At 34.9% G+C, this 19,328-nt stretch overlaps 1 protein-coding gene across 2 annotated transcripts in view; it reads right to left on the reverse strand.

Annotated features, from left to right (window-relative positions):
• LOC129270881 (uncharacterized) overlaps nucleotides 1-19,328 on the reverse strand; it is an 88,135-nt gene that overhangs the window by 27,344 nt on the left and 41,463 nt on the right. Inside the window, exons 40-66 of one of the 2 annotated variants that reach the window (XM_064106861.1) lie at nucleotides 18,765-18,965; nucleotides 18,139-18,330; nucleotides 17,623-17,814; nucleotides 15,741-15,932; nucleotides 15,043-15,222; nucleotides 14,407-14,598; nucleotides 13,728-13,919; nucleotides 13,073-13,255; nucleotides 12,393-12,590; nucleotides 11,720-11,911; nucleotides 10,953-11,150; nucleotides 10,274-10,465; nucleotides 9,807-10,007; nucleotides 9,139-9,330; nucleotides 8,124-8,321; nucleotides 7,682-7,873; nucleotides 6,868-7,053; nucleotides 6,449-6,634; nucleotides 5,486-5,677; nucleotides 5,095-5,277; nucleotides 4,391-4,579; nucleotides 3,978-4,169; nucleotides 3,429-3,611; nucleotides 2,744-2,932; nucleotides 1,859-2,050; nucleotides 1,484-1,666; nucleotides 790-981 (exon numbers count right to left, since the gene is read on the reverse strand). In XM_064106861.1, the coding sequence (XP_063962931.1) occupies nucleotides 790-981; nucleotides 1,484-1,666; nucleotides 1,859-2,050; nucleotides 2,744-2,932; nucleotides 3,429-3,611; nucleotides 3,978-4,169; nucleotides 4,391-4,579; nucleotides 5,095-5,277; nucleotides 5,486-5,677; nucleotides 6,449-6,634; nucleotides 6,868-7,053; nucleotides 7,682-7,873; nucleotides 8,124-8,321; nucleotides 9,139-9,330; nucleotides 9,807-10,007; nucleotides 10,274-10,465; nucleotides 10,953-11,150; nucleotides 11,720-11,911; nucleotides 12,393-12,590; nucleotides 13,073-13,255; nucleotides 13,728-13,919; nucleotides 14,407-14,598; nucleotides 15,043-15,222; nucleotides 15,741-15,932; nucleotides 17,623-17,814; nucleotides 18,139-18,330; nucleotides 18,765-18,965 (5,154 nt within the window). The remainder of the gene's footprint in view (nucleotides 1-789; nucleotides 982-1,483; nucleotides 1,667-1,858; nucleotides 2,051-2,743; nucleotides 2,933-3,428; nucleotides 3,612-3,977; nucleotides 4,170-4,390; nucleotides 4,580-5,094; nucleotides 5,278-5,485; nucleotides 5,678-6,448; nucleotides 6,635-6,867; nucleotides 7,054-7,681; nucleotides 7,874-8,123; nucleotides 8,322-9,138; nucleotides 9,331-9,806; nucleotides 10,008-10,273; nucleotides 10,466-10,952; nucleotides 11,151-11,719; nucleotides 11,912-12,392; nucleotides 12,591-13,072; nucleotides 13,256-13,727; nucleotides 13,920-14,406; nucleotides 14,599-15,042; nucleotides 15,223-15,740; nucleotides 15,933-17,622; nucleotides 17,815-18,138; nucleotides 18,331-18,764; nucleotides 18,966-19,328) is intronic. The other variant, XM_064106862.1, reaches the window with a different exon arrangement.

The following is a 19,328-nucleotide window of genomic DNA, read 5'->3' on the forward strand; positions in this document are numbered from 1 at the left end:
AATATAGCAATGTACACTTTCTTATTTAACCCAATTTTAAACATTCTCTAGGCTGTGCAACATCGTATCGAAACAACCTGTGTTTGATATTGAATGGAAAATACAAATAAAGTCCAGTGCACTATCCAATTCACACCGTTCTATTGTCCTTTTTCATGCGCATCCGACCACAATACAGGTAAATAATAAAAGGCAAACATCCTCACAAGATGGATAGTCAAATGTAATGCCCATGACGAAGGTATGTATAGGTCTTTACTTAAGATGATAATAATATAATTTAGTATGGACACAGTAAAATTAGGGTCACTGCTATTACTATCGACTCCAGTGGCACAATGAACCGAAACCCAAAAATATAAATGGGAAATAAAATGACGTGTGAGACAAAATCTCTTAAAGGTCTAAAGCAAGGAAATTTTTTTGACTTTTCAAAATAAAAATCTAATTTAGTGATACATTTTGTCATTTATTTTTGGAAAAGAGTCATAGCTTACCCTTTCCCTTTAACTTTCTATCTTTTCCTCTTACTCTATTCAAGTCCCCCTCCCCCATTTGTACATTAGTGGTTGATTTAGTTTACCATTGATTCACATTTTACAAGTTTGCCGATAATATAATGAAATGTGATGGGAAAAGCTTTTGAATGCGTGCTATAAAGTTGATCATGTTGCTATAAGTGGTGTTTATTCAGGGTCAAATATTTCACGCTCTTAATTTCACAATCTGCGGTTTACAAGCGTTTCAATTGAGTGCTCCAAATACAAAGCAAGTCTTACAAAAGCTTACCATTGCAATAAGGCACTGCGGCTGAGAGAAGACCATCAGTCTGGCAAGTGGTATTCTCAACACCGATTAGAGAATATCCTATGGAACACTCAAAACTGCAAGTTGTATTAAACACTATGGTGCTTCCGGCATCACAGTTGACAGAAGATGACAATTCTTCTGAGAATACCTCCGGAAGGGAACAGGATACAACTTAAAAGACAAACACCAAAAGAAAAAGTAATATAAATCATGCATCACACTTTATGATCCCCCTCCCAACGTATTGCAAAACCAAGCAATGCCTAGAAAAAACTGAAATATCATAACAGATTTTTTACAAAAACAAAATGCATTTTGAGCATTTCAATCGCAAATAACTTTAGAAAATGCAAAATTGAAAGCACTTGACGAAATGATATCGACCAGGAATCTTACAACATTTGGTTTATATGAAGCTGGAAATGGTAGTGCTCATTGTAAGATCAAATGCAAGGATTTGCCAATATAATCACACAATTTCCTGATATTCTCATCCTCCAATGATTCATGACTGAAAATTTGTACCATGAAGAAATACGTACGAAGTTAAAATAAATGAACAGAAATTTAGGATTTTTTCCACTTCAAAACAATTTACCTACAATAAAGAATATACAATATAAAGCATCGTGCTCGAACAGCACATTAGAAACGGTATTTGGGTGTGTCTTACTGTTACAGGTTGGAATATCATTGGAAAAGTTTCCACTGGCCAGGCAGCTCAACGGTGACATCCCTTGTAGGGTATAACCATTTTCGCATGAAAATTCACAGGATGTATTGTATCCAACTTGTTGTCCCATCGGACATGATGTTGAAAGAGGTAGTAGTAACTGTGGTACGCCACATGTCTCAACTGTGAAATACAATTCGATAACAATACTCAGTACAGGTATACCTGAAAAGTAATACATGTTTGATTACCAAATGAGCATTATTAAAGGCAATGTACGCAATGTAATGTAATTCCTAACACTATTATGTACATCACCAAAAAGTTATTATTTTATATTGCTAAATTAAAGTCAATGCTAAGGTCCAAACTCACTTTCACACGTTGGTAAGCTTTGAGAAAGAGACGAGTTAGCCATACATGTTACTGATGAAGATCCAACCAGGTTATATCCCGCATCACATGAAAATGAACAGGTATCTGTGTAATTGATGGATCGTCCCTCATTGCACTGTGACGTCATAGTTGACAAGTGTGATGGAAACTCGGGTATGGAACAAGATACAACTATAAGCAGAAAAAAGCAGAATGATTTTCACCCCATTCATTAGAATTGATATGCAAGTTTACTTTACATTAGGTAGCACCATGATGTCACAGTTTCCCACAGAGTGTTCGACAGTGAGTTCACAGTGTGTTTACACTAAGGATCACCATGTTCTATTAATCACCTTTTTCTGTTGAATTTCAGCCTTATAACAGTGTGAATCACCATTTTGGAAAGTCCACTAAGACCACTATGTGAACACACTATGAATACCCACATTATTGTGGTGTCCACAAGGTGAACTTATCCTCACATTGTTGATTTTGAGTATTTTAACAGTGTGAAACATATCAAATAGTCCATTTATATATCATATTCAGCACTCACACCGCCAAGGTGTCCACTGTGGACACACACTTTTAAATATGAACATTTTAATCATGTGAATCACATTTTTGCATAGTCCATTATGTGAACACAATGCGATCCTACCAGCAGTGACTGTACATAACAGTCTTTGAATATATTTTTAAAGGTGTTGATGAATTTAAAGATCTCTGAATTGACATTTAAAACATATCTATTTGTGTTGTAGTGTATAAGTAATATTGGACAGCATTATGCCAAGCGCATAGATCAGTTTTGATTGATTATGAGCTACATGTATATAAGCACCACTTTATTATTATTATTCATTTTTGGATGAACCTTACCTGAACAGGTAGGGATGGATGCGGATACTTCCCCGTTACTCTGGCAAGTAATAATGCTACTTCCAACTAAATCGTACCCTTCTGAACACTCAAATGTACACATTGAATTAAAGTCAATGGAGCTTCCAACGTCACAGTCTACAGAAGATAGTTCTTGGGAGAATGTCTCAGGAAGTGGACAGGTCACAACTGAAAGAAAAAAATGGGAGAAAGGCAAGTGTAAAGATACAATAAAAACGTAGGCCCGTGTTCGGAAGTATGGTTTAACTTAGGTCATGGTCTAACTCTGTGTTAAAGTTATAGGAAGCCAAATCTTTTTAACTTGAATTACATTTCATCTGTCTTTACTTGGTTTCTTCCTCATATTCAAATGATGAACAAGATAAGTGGATCTATTTCAATATTTATTCCCAGTCAATTATGAGTTAATCGAGTATTGAGTTGAAATAATATTTAAGATACCTGTCACAATCAATTGGCAATCCATAGTTAAACCAAAACTTTAAGAACAGAGGTCAGGATACTGGCCATAGATCCTAAGTATTTATATCATGATATCCTAGATTCCTCACAACGATTCATCGACTTACGTCAAATAAATATCCTACATTAAATACATACATGTTACCAAATAGAAAAACTGAAACAGCATAACATATATATATATATATATATAAATACTCACTTTGGCAATTTGGTATCTCATCAGAAAAGTTTCCGCTGGCCAGGCAAGTCAAAGATGGCATTCCTTGTAGAATATAGCCATTTTCACATGAAAATTCACATGATGTATTGTATGAAACTTGTTGTCCCATTGGACATGATGTTGAAAGGGGTGAGAGCAGCTGTGGTACGCCACACGTCTCAACTTTAAAATACAATTCGATAACAATATTCAGTACAGGTAAAACACCTATAAAGTAATGCATACTTAGTTACCAAATGAGCATCATTATAGGCAATGTACGCAATGTAAAGTCATTTCTATAACTATGCTGTACATCATCAAAAATGTTATTATTTAAGAGAAATTTTAGGGTTCCTAGACATTTGCTCTGGCGACAACTGCTCCGATGGAAAATCATAACTCTAACCCTATACCCTCTGAGATATTTAGACAGAAGCAAATGTCTCAGGTTATGTCATACCACCAGATTATTGTGTTAACAAACTTTGAATCGCTAATTATTGGGATCTTAAAAATATTCTTAGCAATGCCAAGGTCCAAACGTACTTTCACACGTTGGCAAGCTGTCAGAAAGAGACGAGTTAGCCAAACACGTAACTGATGAAGATCCAACCAGATTATATCCCGTATCACATGAAAATGAGCAGGTTTGTGTGTAATTGATGGATTGTCCGCCATTGCATTGTGACGTCATAGATGACAGGCGTGATGGAAACTCAGGTATGGAACAGGATACAACTATAAGCAGAAAAAAGCAGAATGATTTTACCCCGTTTATTGAAATTGATATGCAAGTTTAACATGAATATGGATTTATTTCTGTATTAAGTGATAAAAATATGTCCGTTAGAACTTAAGTTCCAAACAAACTGCAAGACATAAAGCGTATGAATTCTAAAAGAGCGTTGTGGCCAAGTGCACCACTTTATTATTATTATTCATTTTTGGATGAACCTTACCTGAACAGGTAGGGATGGATGCGGATACTTCCCCGTTACTCTGGCAAGTAATAATGCTACTTCCAACTAAATCGTATCCTTCTGAACACTCGAATGTACACATTGAATTAAAGTCAATGGAGCTTCCAACGTCACAGTCTACAGAAGATAGTTCTTGGGAGAATGTCTCAGGAAGAAGACAGGTCACAACTGAACAAAAAACAGGAAAGGCAAGGGAAAATGACACATCACCTTAACAGATAAATGCAAGATCAGCCCAAATGTCTTCATTCTGGAGTCGGGTTTAATTCAACATCTGGTCTAAAGTTGTGGTTTAACTATGGACAGAATTGTCACATAAATCTCTAACATTAGAGGTTCAGTCTATCAGCTCATATGACTCTCACATTATTCTTAACTGTCTGGGGAGGGTAAATTAGCTGTTTTCACAATTGAAGAATTACGAAAAAGCACAGTAAACATGACAAGTTTACAATATAGACAGAATTTTGACATGTCTGGCTTCCCATATTTTTAGGACAGAGTTAGACCATGTTCAAAGTCAAACCCAACTTCAGAATACAGGCAAAAGTATTTACCGAATGGCTGCCTCGAATCCACACAAAGAATTTGTTCATTAATATAAAATAACTATTTTTTTTAAATAGGTGCATGAGTAATACACATCCAGATAGGAATTTCTAAGCAACATATAATATACTCACTTTGGCAGGTTGGTATCTCATCAGAAAAGTTTCCGCTGGCCAGACAAGTCAAAGATGGCATTCCTTGTAGAGTATAGCCATTTTCACATGAAAATTCACAGGATGTATTGTATGCAACTTGTTGTCCCATTAGACATGATGTTGAAAGAGGTGATAGCAGCTGTGGTACGCCACACGTCTCAACTTTAAAACAGAATTCGATGGCGAAATTCATGAAATTAACTGAATAAAGTAATAGTTCATTATCAAGTTATTCTTTGCAATGTAGGCAATGTAATTTCATTTTTATTATAAATCATTATAAATCTATATTGGATGGTATAATTCCACACCTGTTTCTCAGTACGGGTTTCTCGAAAATATTTTGAAGAAAGCTAAGGTTAAAACTTACTTTCACACGTTGGTAAGCTGTCAGAAAGAGACGAGTTAGCCAGACATGTTAATAATGAAGATCCAACCAGATTATATCCCGTATCACATGAATATGTACAGTTTTGCGTGTAATTGACAGATTGTCCTCCATTGCATTGTGACGTCATAGATGACAGGCGTAACGGTAGTGCAGGTATCGAACAAGATACAACTATAAACAAGAATAAAAAAGTGATCATAATTTTATCTTATCTATTGAAATTAATACCATTTGTTAATATTATTTGTAGAATAATCAATCTTGTAGAATAATAAGAAATTATTAAAGTTAACACTGCTTGTCAGTGATTTAAAACAAAGAGCAGTATTTTGTTAGGTTAATTGAAACAAAGCCAGGCCGAATCATATATTTCTTGTACACATCATGTCACAGTATGCCAGATTTATGTACAAAACATAGATGGGTCTGTAGTAAATAATTAGTAAACAGTCCAGTAGGCCTATTACGGAGTCTTTGTTACTGAAGAAAAAGTGAATTAAATGGGTGTTGAAAGAAAATATTCGCAATCAGTTGCAAAATTTGATAGAAAATCTTATAGTGCTAGACCAAGTTTAACTTAATACTAAATGTAGCAAATCAATTTGTTCTTGTTTAAAAAATAAACCAGGAATTGAGTGCGAATGTGCAATTAAATACGCAACTTTTGATTCATTTTTCATCCTAGATTGAGCAAAAAGAAGTATTGCAAGAAATTACAATGCTTCATTAGAAAATAAATATAATAGCATTTCAGTGTTCCCCGGGAAACAACGCTTGAAATGTCATCACTCTCGTGCACACCAATCACATAAACATCTTAAAAAGAATAACGTGTTTTTAAGGAATCCTTTCCTACAGGATAACTCTGTTTGTTTTCTTTTTTATTCAAACGTGTTTTGAAGTTTACATTAAGCACAGAGATGCTTATTTTATATTACTTACTGTTGCATGATGGGAACGGTGCTGACAAAGTACCATTACTCTGACACGTGACTGTTTCCATTCCCATCAATGTATACCCCTTGGAACACTCCAATGTGCAAGTGGTACCAAAGTCAATGAAACTCTCTTCACTACAGCTTCCGAGAGACAGTTCAGCAGAAGGGACATCTAGAGGACAGGTTACAACTGAAAAAGAGGAATTATAATATTTTTCTTCCATTCGTCTCAGGTCGAATAGGTAGCTTGCTGATTATGTTTTAGCATTTTACCAAAACATATACAAGTAGATATTAGAAATTTCACATCATAGAGGATCATATATTGCCATATTCAAAACAGGCAATTTGTGCATTTCATAATACATGAGAGCAAGTAAGTCCCTATGGTTAAGACTGTGACGCAAGAATTATCATCCTTACTTTGACATGTCGGAGTATCACTGGAGAATGTTCCGTCGGCTAAGCAGGCCAGAGAAGACTCTCCCAAAAGGTCGTAGCCAATGTCGCAGAAGAATTCACAAGTTGCATTGTATTCAACATTTTCTCCCAAATTACATTGCGTTGAAAGATTGGGAGTGAGCTGCTCTGGTACGTTACAGGTCGCAACTGAACAAGAGAGTAAAAACATGTAGTGATCAATATAATATATGAAAACTATATGTAAATAAATCAAATGAAGTGAACATTTATCATCTCTGCTTATTTTCTGTTCAGCCTGAATAATATAGTTAATTATAAAGAAATACATACGGATATTAAAAGTCCAGGTGGGTGTTTCATAAAGCTGTTCGTAAGTTAAGAACGACTTTAAGAACTACTGGTGAACCTTTGTTATGTGCTAAATAATCATCAATGAACAATAAATGGTGAATATCATTTAAACAAGAGGTTCGTCAGCCGTTCTTAAAGTCACTCTTAACTTATTTATAAGAGCAGCATTATAAAACGGCCCCAGACATGCCAGAGTAGGAGCTGAAAAAGGGTTATATACGATACCGTGAGCTAACATCTCTATATTTTTAGGGAATTAAATAGTCTCCCTACCAAATCTGCCCTATTGTAGCTGGTCATTATCAAGCCATTGTGCAACTTACGAATTATTCAAAGATTAACGCCCCCGATTATCATTAATGTTTTAATTCGCTTTGCAATTATCGGACGGTGGTTCCTCTGAGAGTATTTTCCGTTTAAAAGAAAAATCCCCTTTATTTGATAAATCGTAGAAAATACTTACTTGCGCAAGTAGGCAAGGAATCGGAGAGTGACGTGTTTGCCAGACATGAAACTGATGTAGATCCAACCAGATTATATCCCGTATCACATGAATATGAACAGGTTTGTGTGTAATTAATAGACAGTCCTCCATTGCATTGTGATAAAAACGCTGATAGGCGCGGTGGAAGCACAGGTATGGAACATGATACAACTGTGAATGAAAAAGTAAAGTTTGTTATATAAATGAGAAACTTACATGAAAGACTTTTACAAAAAGTTACCAACAGTTGTCATCCATATCTGAACAGGTTTCATTCTTTAATGTAGTAAATCACACTAGTTATTACATTAGACTATGATGAATATTTGTGATAAACGAGACACGTATAAAGTCCATTGTGCTCGAAATAAAATGACAACTTTTTAAATAATAATGATCGATGTGTTGAAAATTGCATTACCGTTACATGTCGGCGGTGATTCAGATAAGGTGCCATTACTCTGACATCTGACACTCTCACTGCCAATCAAATCATATCCCTCTGAACATTCGAAGGTACACGTGGTATCAAAGTCAATAGAACTTCCTTCGCTACAGTTTCCAACAAACACTGAAGACAGTTCAGGGTGGAATACTTCCGGGAGTGGGCACATCACAACTAGAAAAGAAGGAGTATATTGTGAAAAAAACATGTGCCCAATCTTGGAGCCAATACCAGGGTATGTGAATTGGTAAGAGGTGGTGATACCATTGCATCACAGACCGGGATAAATTCAATATCATATTGAAATAAACAAGTTGATTTACAGGACAGCGTACTCATAAGACAAAGTATATTGGATATTGAGAAAATACTGGTAACGTGGCACGCCACAGGTAACAACTTTTTTTAAGGCGAGATAAAACAGTTAATGCACCAACAAGTTTGTATGTATCAAATTGAAATTGATCATAAGCCAATTGATTGAAGAAATATATAATTACATTTGTTTCTTACTAATAAATGTTACACAATTGTCACTTTCGAAATATATGGGTTTTTGTACATGCATGAAATAAAGAGAAAGACGTGCAATGTGCAAATGAGTCATATTTGAACCAAATTAAAAACACAGAAATGTGTTCTGAACTGAAACAGGGTTATTTCGGCAGGTTTGTTTTTGTGAAGTTGCCCCAAGAGGAATCCTAAAACATGTAAACTGAACACTCTGATGTACGTTGCAACACATATCGCTCATGCAAATACCCACAGCCACTCTTTGAAAAATCCTTTTCAAAATTAAATCTATTTTTGTGTTAAACTTTGCAATTATATCCAGATATCATTTCTAATGATGTTTTGTTTCCTTTTTATTTCATTTCATGGATCCTTGGTGGTTTTGGCCCCTCCCCGCCCAATCGAAGGTTTATACACAAACGTCACTGGCATAGCTATATGGGGTAACGGTGTTCTAAATTTGATTTTGCCTCTATACCTTGGCATGTTGGTAAGTCCGATGACAGGAGAGCGTCTTCCCCGCAGGTCACCGTATCATTACCAATCCGATCAAAACCAACCTCACATTCGAAGTAGCAGCTATCAGTATAGTTGATGTACATTCTCTCGTAGCATGTGTTTTCAAGGGAGATCAGCCCGTCTGAGAAACTTGGAACATAGCACTGCAAAACTAAGAAATTGTCACAAAATATTTATTTATTTCATTTATCTAGCATGAGTAGCATCAACATGACCAAGACAGCCAAATGAATAATTGCGCATTATTTTACTTTTAAAAGCGAAATCGCATTTGAAATGTTTCATTAACATCATTTGACACTTTTTTGCTCAATTGGAGAGGTGTTTGGAAATGAAGCTTTCGTTTTCCCCCCAAATGTTCTATAGATTATTAAAACCCCAATGTAAGACTCATTTGGTGACAGGTATTTCTAGATTCCTGTGAGTGAATTACTTTTGTAAGCTTAAAGCTTATCCTGTCAGAACCTTAATCAACAATCAAAAGAGTGGTATTCTATTGATCACGAAGAGTATTTCAACTAAATCGCACTAGATAAACAGTAGTGTTGCATTTTATTTATTATTATTTACTGCAAGAGTAATAACAACAAAAATTATGCCGGTATATTACTCAGTATTACTACTCACTTCCACATTTAGGTAATTCACTGGAGAGATCGCCGTTCTCCAAACACGTGACTGTGCTGTTCCCTGTCAAGTTATATCCGACCTCACAATCATACGAACAAGAAGTATTGTAGAGGATCTGCTCTCCTTCCGTACAATTATTAGTAGTGGATGCGGTTTGCAGGAAGGATGGAAACATTGTAGGCAATTGGCACGTGACCACTGCAATAATGAAAATCAATATTATTTTATAAATCAGCCAAGATGAAGCAACCTAATTATTTTATAGCTGATTTATCCCTATTTTTGTCTATTACCTATTTTTCTTCTTCTGGATAAAATTAATATGTTAGCCTATTAGTCATCAGTATTAATTTCCTTGATGTTGTTATCAATATCATACTCATTATTAATCAGCACATCAAAGGTAATTATACAAAAGAAGATCGTTAAAATACGCACAAGAATATGAACAAAAATTACATTACCATCACAAGTTGGCAGGAAATCAGAAAGTGATGTATTAGCTAGACATGTGACCGATTCTGATCCAATAAGATTATATCCCTCGTCGCATGAATATACACAGATATCTGTGTAATTAATGGATTGTCCTACATTGCATTGTGACGTCATTGTTGAAAGGTGTGGTGGAAGCATAGGTATGGAACAGGATACAACTGGTAATAAAAGGGATTCGTGAGATTAATGGAGAGACTTGTGTGGAAGAATATATTTATTTCATCAATTCCACTACTTTATTTCAAGATTTGTTTTGAAGAATGAGATATTCCAAGAGCTAATAAATTTGAAATTTCTTGCATTACAAAAGAAAAGTTTTAAAATATTCCTGTGTTTTAAACTAATGAACTGGTGAAAATAATGTTGATATTGCTTGGGTAGATTTTAGACAGGAACCCCTCGATCACTTAACAAGGATATAGCTGGTAATCAAATAGGGGGTTCTTGAGATTTAATGGAGTGACTTGTGTAGAAGACAATTATATACCATTTGTTCTGCTTAACTTCCGGATGTTTTTTTTCCTTAACATGGTATCGTCAGAAAACAAACAACCTCAAAAAAACTTTAAATACAAACAAGTCTGAAATATATATTTCTTGGCTATAAATTAACGAAATATGGTATAGAATGTTGATCAAAATTACCGTTACATGTGGGCAGTGACACAGACAATGTTCCATTACTCAGACAACCGACGCTCTCACTGCCAATCAAATCATATCCTTCTGAACATTCAAAGGCACAAGTGGCATCGAAGTCAATAGAGCTTCCTCTGCTGCAGTTTCCATTAGAAACCGAAGACAGTTCAGGGTGGAATACTTCAGGGAGCAGACACACTACAACTGGAAATGATAGAGAAAGATCGATATATTAAAGGTGTGATGAAAACAACATTTTCATAAACTTTAGCGTGGTAAGATACCATAGTGATGTGCATCTCTCATTGGAATCAAGTAGTACATCTCCATTGATAATTTATTTCCCATCAGGTTGCGAGTTTTGTATTCTTACACCAAATACAACTTAAATCCATATTTTCTTCTTAGGAGAGGTACTATTAAATATCAATATTGTGACCGTCGTTACTGCTCTGTTAATGTTTATATTGTACTGATGATTGAAACTTTACAGTTGTATGTACCTTTATCACTGTATTCAAATTTATGAAAAATCATACCTACATAATAATCCAATATGTTCGGAAATAGTCTCTGTAAACTTAAACAGATGATTATTTGTATTGTGCTGTCCATCTCTTTTTGGAAGCAATCGATTTTTAAGCGATTAATCAGTCTCTCATAAAGGAATTAATAATTTCGCATTTATGTCAAATAATATAGGAAGTCCTACTTCCTTACACCAAATGCATGTTTGAAATTCGCAGAATTATTTTTTTACAAATTTGCATTACCTTCACAAGTCGGCAGGAAATCAGAAAGTGACGTGTTAGCTAGACATGTGACTGATTCAGATCCAAGAAGATTATATCCCACATCACATGAATACAAACAGGTATCAGTGTAATTAATTGATTGTCCTCCATTGCATTGTGACATCAATGTCGATACGTGTGATGGAAGCACAGGTATAGTACATGATATGACTGAAAATAAAGGGAGTTCGTGGTGTTAATGGAGAGACTTGTGTGGAAGAATTTTTTAACCATTTGTACTACTTCATTATTTTCTCAATTGTTTTTTTTTTAACATGGTACATTCCAAGAGCTGATGAATTTGAAATAACTTGCAATACATATCAAAAGTTTGAAATAATTACTGTGTTCTAAATTAATGAAATGGTGCAAAGAATGTTGATATTGTTTGGGTAGCTTTCTTTTAAAACAGAATCCCTCGATCAATTTACATGTATATAAATGGTAACAAGATGTTTTGTGAGGTTAATGGAGAGACTTGTGCAGAAGGCATTTGGTTAACCATTCGTACTATTCCATTACTACTTAGTTTTTTCCTGAACATGTTATTTTCAGAGAAAATCTGAAAATAGAAAATACAAAAATACAATACAAGCTTGAAAAATATTACTGTGTAAAAATTAAATTCAGTAGAGTGTTGTAGATAAATTACCGTTACATGTGGGCAGTGATTCAGATAAGGTTCCATTGCTCTGACACTTGACACTCTCACTGCCAATCAAATCATATCCTTCTGAACATTCAAAGACACACGAGGTATTGAAGTCAATAGAGCTTCCTCCGCTGCAGTTTCCATTAAACACTGAAGACAATTCAGGGTGGAATACTTCAGGGAGTGGACACACTTCAACTGGAAATGATAGAGAAAGATCGATGTATTAAAAGTGTGATAAAAACAACATTTTCAAAAACTTTAGGGTGGGAAGAAAGTACCAAATAATTCCGTAGTGCTGTCCATCTCTTTTTGGAAGCAATAGATTTTTAAGCAAGTAATCAGTCTTTCATAAAGGAATTAATAATTCGCATTCATGTCACATCATATAGGAGGTCCTATTTTCTTACACCAAATACTAATTAAATTCATATATTTTTCTTATGAAATGTACTCTTAAATATTAATGTTGTGACCGTAATTACTGCTCTGTTCATTTTATCTTGCGTTGCTGATTTAAACTTTTAAACTTTACGGATGTTTTCTAACATCTTATTCAAATAAATGAATTATTAATACATGATAATAAAATATGTTCTAAAATAGTCTGTGTAACTTGAAGAGATAATAATTTGTATTGTGATATGAGTTAAGATTCGATATAATATTCATCTGCTTACTTTCACACATTGGTATATCACCGGACAGTGTTCTATTCGCTAAGCAGTCTAAAGAGGTCGATCCGATAATATCGAAGCCAGGACTGCATGCAAATTCACAGGATGTGCTGTAGTTCACTTCTTGTCCCATCGGGCATGATGTTGAAAGAGGTGGTAGGAGCTGTGGTACGCTGCAAGTCACAACTGTATCAGAATGTTAATGTCAAAGTCATGATGTATCATTGGTAATAATTATGCAATGCTTCAGCCTGAACTGATGCCATTTTCATTTCTTCAAAGTAATTTTTTAGTGTTTTTACGCATTTGAGAGACTGATTACAAAGACCCTACTGCAAAAAAGTAGACTTCTTACCTTGCAATACTTTCCTGAAACACTAGAAGAAGACCCTTCCTCATATGACTATTTTGCTTGGTAAATAAGACATGGTCTTGCAAAATGGTAACGCGTGTTCTTGTGCAAAGCAATTCATAGGTACTATAGGGAGTAGGCCAAGCTTAGTCTCGCTACAAATTAGTGTCAAGGTTCGTAGACAGAAGGATAGCCACGATCTTATTTTGATCTTTTATCCATTGATATTCTACATAATTTTATCAAAGGTTATTATTTGAAAGATAATTCAAAGTCGTACAATCACATTCTTTTTAACTCCATTACCTTCACAAGTCGGCAGAAAATCAGAAAGTGATGTGTTAGCTAGACATGTGACAGATTCAGATCCAATAAGATTATATCCCACATCACATGAATATAAACATGAATCTGTGTAATTTATTGACTGGCCTCCATCGCATTGTGACGTCAATGTCGATAGGTGTGATGGAATCACAGGTATGGAACAGGATACGACTGAAAATAAACAAAAGGAGTTCGTGGTGTTAATGGAGCAACTTGTGTGGATGATTTTTTTTAACCATTTGAATTAATTAATTTCCGGATAGTGGTTTATTTTAGAACAGGGTATATTTCAATAGCTGATGAGGTTGAAATTACATGCAATACATAAAAAAGTTTGAAATAATTACTTTTTTCTAAATTAATTAAATGGTGCAAAGAATGTTGATATTCTTTGGGTTGATTTCTTTTAAACCGGAGTCCCTAAATCACTCTACATGGATATAAATGGTAACAAGGTGTTTTGTGAGGTTAATGGAGAGACTTGTTTAGAAGACATTTGGTTAAATATGTTTACTACTCCATTGGCATTACTACATAGTTTCTTTCCTGAACATGGTATTTTCCAAGAAAAAATAGCTGAAAAAATCGAATAAAAAACAAGCTTGAAAAGTACTATTGTGTAAAAATTAAATTCAGAAGAGTGTTGTAGATAAATTACCGTTACATGTCGGCGGTGATTCAGATAAAGTGCCATTACTCTGACATCTGACGCTTTCACTACCAATCAGATCATATCCTTCTGAACATTCAAAGTTACAAGTGGTATTGAAGTCGATAGAACTTCCTTCGCTACAGTTTCCCAACACCGACAGTTCAGGGTGGAATACTTCAGGGAGTTGACACAATACAACTAGAATTGATAAAGAAAGATCGATGCATTAAAGGTGTGATAAAAACAACATTTTCAGAAACTTTAGGGTGGGAAGATAATATCAAATGATTCCATAGTGCTGCCCATCTCTTTTTGGGAGCAAAGGATTTTTTAGCAATTAATCAGTCTCTCATAAAGGAATTAATAATTCGCATTTATTTCACATCATATAGGAAGTCCTATTTTCTTAAACCAAATACAATTTTTTTGTTATGAAATGTACTCTTAAATATTCATATTGTGACCGTAATTACTGCTCAGTTAAATTTATTTTGTCTTGCTGATGTTTCTTATCACCTTATTGAAATAAATGAATCATTAATAAATAATCCAATATGTTCTGAATTAGTCTGTGTAACTTGAAAAGATGATAATTTGTATTGTGAAATGGGTTATCATTCGATATACTATTCATCTGCTTACTTTCACACATCGGTATATCACCGGACAGTGTTCCATTCGCTAAGCAGTCTAATGTCGATCCAATAATATCGAAGCCAGGACTGCATGAAAATTCACAGGACGTGTTGTAGTTCACTTCTTGTCCCATCGGACATGATGTTGAAAGAGGTGGTAGGAGTTGTGGTACGCTGCAAGTCACAACTGTATCACAATGTTGATGTCAAAATCATGATGTATCATTGGTAATAATTATCCAATGCTTCAGCTGTAACTGACGCCCTTTTTCATTCTTCAAAGTTAATTTCATATTTTCGACATTTGAGAGACGGGTTAAAATGAGAATATGATATAGACCTAAACACAAAAGTAGACTCCTTACGTTCCTGAAACACTGGAATAAGACGCCTATTCATATATTTCTTTTCTCTTATTCATAACACATGGCCTTGCAAAATGGTAATGCACGTTAATGTGTAAGAAAATCATACATAGTTAGTAAGGAGTAGGCCTATGATAAAATTCATATAAGATAATGCATATCGAAATAAAAAAGTGATATTAGTCGTATAGTAGAGCAGGGTAGAGTGTCAATGTTCTCGGACAGAATGAAAAAATAGAAAGGATTTTATTTTTGAAGTGTGACCCAACACTATACCACATCTTAAAGGTAATTATTTAACACAGGACATTTGAAATTGTGTTTTACAAAATTGCATTACCTTCACAAGTTGGCAGGAAATCAGATAGTGATGTGTTAGCAAGACATGTGACTGATTCAGATCCAATTAGATTATATCCCACATCACATGAATATGAACAGATATCTGTGTAATTAATGGATTGTCCTCCATCGCATTGTGACGTCATTGTTGATAGACGTGGTGGAAGCACAGGTATGGAACAGGAAACAACTGGAAATAAACGAAGAGAGTACGTGATGGTAATGGAGAGACTTGTGAGGAAGAAATTCAGTTAAACTTTTGTACTACTTCATTTCCGGATAGTTTCCTTTAAAAAAAATATTGTATTTTCCAAAAAAATTTAAAGCATATTCGAACCAACGCCCTGTTACAGTACCAACTTAAGTCTTCAACTACATTCGGCAGGTTCGTAACCCATATTCATGATAAAACAACATTCTGAGCAGCATCGTCCTGTGTTATAGGCCTAAATAAATGGCAACCACTGATTCACATTTTAATCACTCGTGCCGCAGTGATTATTTCACTAAGTAGGAAAACAAGTTCTTTTTCAAAAACATTTCGCTTCCTATAATTTACAAATACAGTATTAGGCTAATACATTCTGTGTAGTATCAAAATTTATATTAATATTAAAATTTAGGACTAGCTTTTTATAATATACAGCGCGTCCCAAAAAAAATGTCCCTCTGATATGCGGCTAAATTACTTCAAAAATTAAAAATTATTCTCAAGGAAATGTAGAGAACTAGGAAGCTCATATCATGTTCTAACTTCTATACAAATTTCATTGGTCTCGCTTCAGTGGTTGTGAATACACAGTCTATTATGTAACAGTGGTGCTTTTCAGCCCATTCCAAGTTTGCGTGCATGCAGCACTGCTGTGTGTTCTGCACTTTCCAGCATATCAACCCCCTTTGACCGTTCTGACCAAGGAATTCCCTGATCTGACCAGGGAAATCTCCATCATCTAACCAGGCTCATCAAATTACAACCTTGAGCATGTTCAGAAGGGCAAAAAACAATATTTGACAGTTCATTTCATGTTTGATAACAGGAGATGCACAATGATTAAGACAACGGGTCATGTCTGTTTCATGCCTAATGCATGCCTAATACTGCATTTTTTGTTTTCATTACTTACTTTTACTTAATAAGCTACTGTGGTCAAGTTGATTCAATGTAACTTTTTAAAAGAAAAAAAAGTAAAGATTTTCTCTGGTATAGTTCCTTTTTTAAAAGGGTGATTAATTTGTGGATTCCCCTTTATTTTTCAGCTTAGTTTACTTATTCGTCATTCGCATTTTCTTTCCAAGTTATTGCACTGATTCCCCTTATCAATCATCAAACAAGCTTAATTTTTTATGTTTCTTGCCCTTCTGAACATGCCCAAGTTTATGTTTTGATGAGCCTGGATATGATTAAGAAAGTGTCCCTGCTCAGATCCTGGATGTAAAAATGGGGGTAATATGCCATAGACAATGCATAAATGCATCAATGCTGCAAACTTGGAATGGGCTAAAATGCACCACTGTTACGTACCAGAGTGTGTATTCAAAACCGCTGAAGCGCGACCAATGAAATTATCATAGAAGTTAAATCATGAAGTGAGCTTTCTACTCATGAGCATTTATTTGAGAATACTACCATATATTAGAATTAATTCAGCCCCATGTCAGAGGGACATTTTTTTTGGGACGCGCTGTACAGTCCTCTTGAACATGGGATTTGCAAGAGTAAATATCCTATAGTAGAGCAGGGTAGAGTGTCAATGTTCTCGGACAGAATGAAAAAATAGAAAGGATTTTATTTTTGAAGTGTGACCCAACACTATACCACATCTTAAAGGTAATTATTTAACACAGGACATTTGAAATTGTGTTTTACAAAATTGCATTACCTTCACAAGTCGGCAGAAAATCAGAAAGTGATGTGTTAGCTAGACATGTGACTGATTCAGATCCAATAAGATTATATCCCTCATCGCATGAATATGAACAGGTATCTGTGTAACTGATTGATAGCCCTCCGTGGCACTGTGTCGTCATTGTTGATAGACGTGGTGGAAGCACAGGTATGGAACAGGATACAACTGTTAATAAAAGAAATTGATTTGTGAGCTTAATGGAGAGACTTGTGTGGAAGACAGTGAACTTCAATTTCAACTACTCCCCCTATTTTAAAAAACAATTGTGATATCACGCTCAAAACAAATGAAAAGTCAAAGTTAGAATTATTCTTGAAGTACAGTTTAATCATTGTTACCGTTATTATGAATTGATTTGCTCATTCTCATACGGTCTTGCTGATGCATCCTTGCGACGTCAAGCATTTAATGAATCATTCTAGGAATATTCTCTCTTCACCTTTCAGTGACATGTTATATCATGTGTTAAACAAACTATTTCTTCTATACCTTGGCACGTTGGTAATTCCGACGACAGAAGGGCATCTTCCCCGCAAGTCACCGTACCATTACCGATCAGATCAAAACCAACATCACATCCGAAGTAGCAGATATCAGTAAAGTTGATGTACATTCTCTCGTAACAAGTGCTTTCAAGAGAGATCAGCCGTTCTGAGAAACTTGGCACAAAGCACTGCACAACTAAGAAATTTGTAGCAAAGTATGATGAGTTGGTTCATTATAACAAATAAACAATCTCGCATTCACAGCAAATTTATAGCCAGTTAAATATTTAAATCATACAACGAGTTCATAAATATAAAGCTAATTTATAGTTTTATTTCATCGGTATGATTTTTTCCAACACTTTCTTGTAACTGAATAACTGAGCTCCGATCAATATTGGTTAGTTTTGGATTTGTACTTTTTTGTTGCTCTAAATTAACGCTCATCTTGCCAAAGTGCTATTCATTGATCAAAATAGATTTCTAATGACGTCTTACAGTCTTTAACAATTTTTGTATGTAGGTCTTAGAGTAGTCAAACTGCATCAATGATTTTACAACTTTAACATGTCTAAATGAACGAATTCAAATTTGTTAGAAAATATTTCAATACTCGTGGAGTTCACTCACTTCCACATTTAGGTAATTCACTGGAGAATTCACCGTTCTCCAGACACGAGACTGTGCTGTTCCCTGTTAAGTTATATCCGACCTCACAATCGTACGAACATGATGAGTTGTAGACGATCTGCTCTCCTTCCGTACAATTATTAATAGTGGATGTGGTGTGCAGGAAGGCTGAAAACATTGTAGGCAATTGGCACGTGACCACTGCGATAATGAAATACATAATTGTGTTCATATTATAATAACAATGGACCTACCAGCATGACAATTATTCGTGTCTTAAGTCATTAATGGAACTTCAGAACCCCTACCTTTCCCATGACACGGAATCTTCTCTGGCATAACGTCTTCCACTATGAAAAGCTGACTTCCTCAAATCATGCATGACAAATGTAAAGCTCTCCCATGTCTATTTAATCATTTTAATACACGAACTTCATTAATATTTTGGAATGCCATTTCATGTTACGGAGAAGATGCATATCTCTAGAAGAAAATTCCTGTATTCTTATAGCCATTCTAACGTGGACCAGCATCACGGTCGGCGTAATAAAAAACTTAATGTTC

This window comes from Lytechinus pictus, chromosome 11, assembly GCF_037042905.1.
Source record: "Lytechinus pictus isolate F3 Inbred chromosome 11, Lp3.0, whole genome shotgun sequence".
Taxonomy (NCBI): domain Eukaryota; kingdom Metazoa; phylum Echinodermata; class Echinoidea; order Temnopleuroida; family Toxopneustidae; genus Lytechinus; species Lytechinus pictus.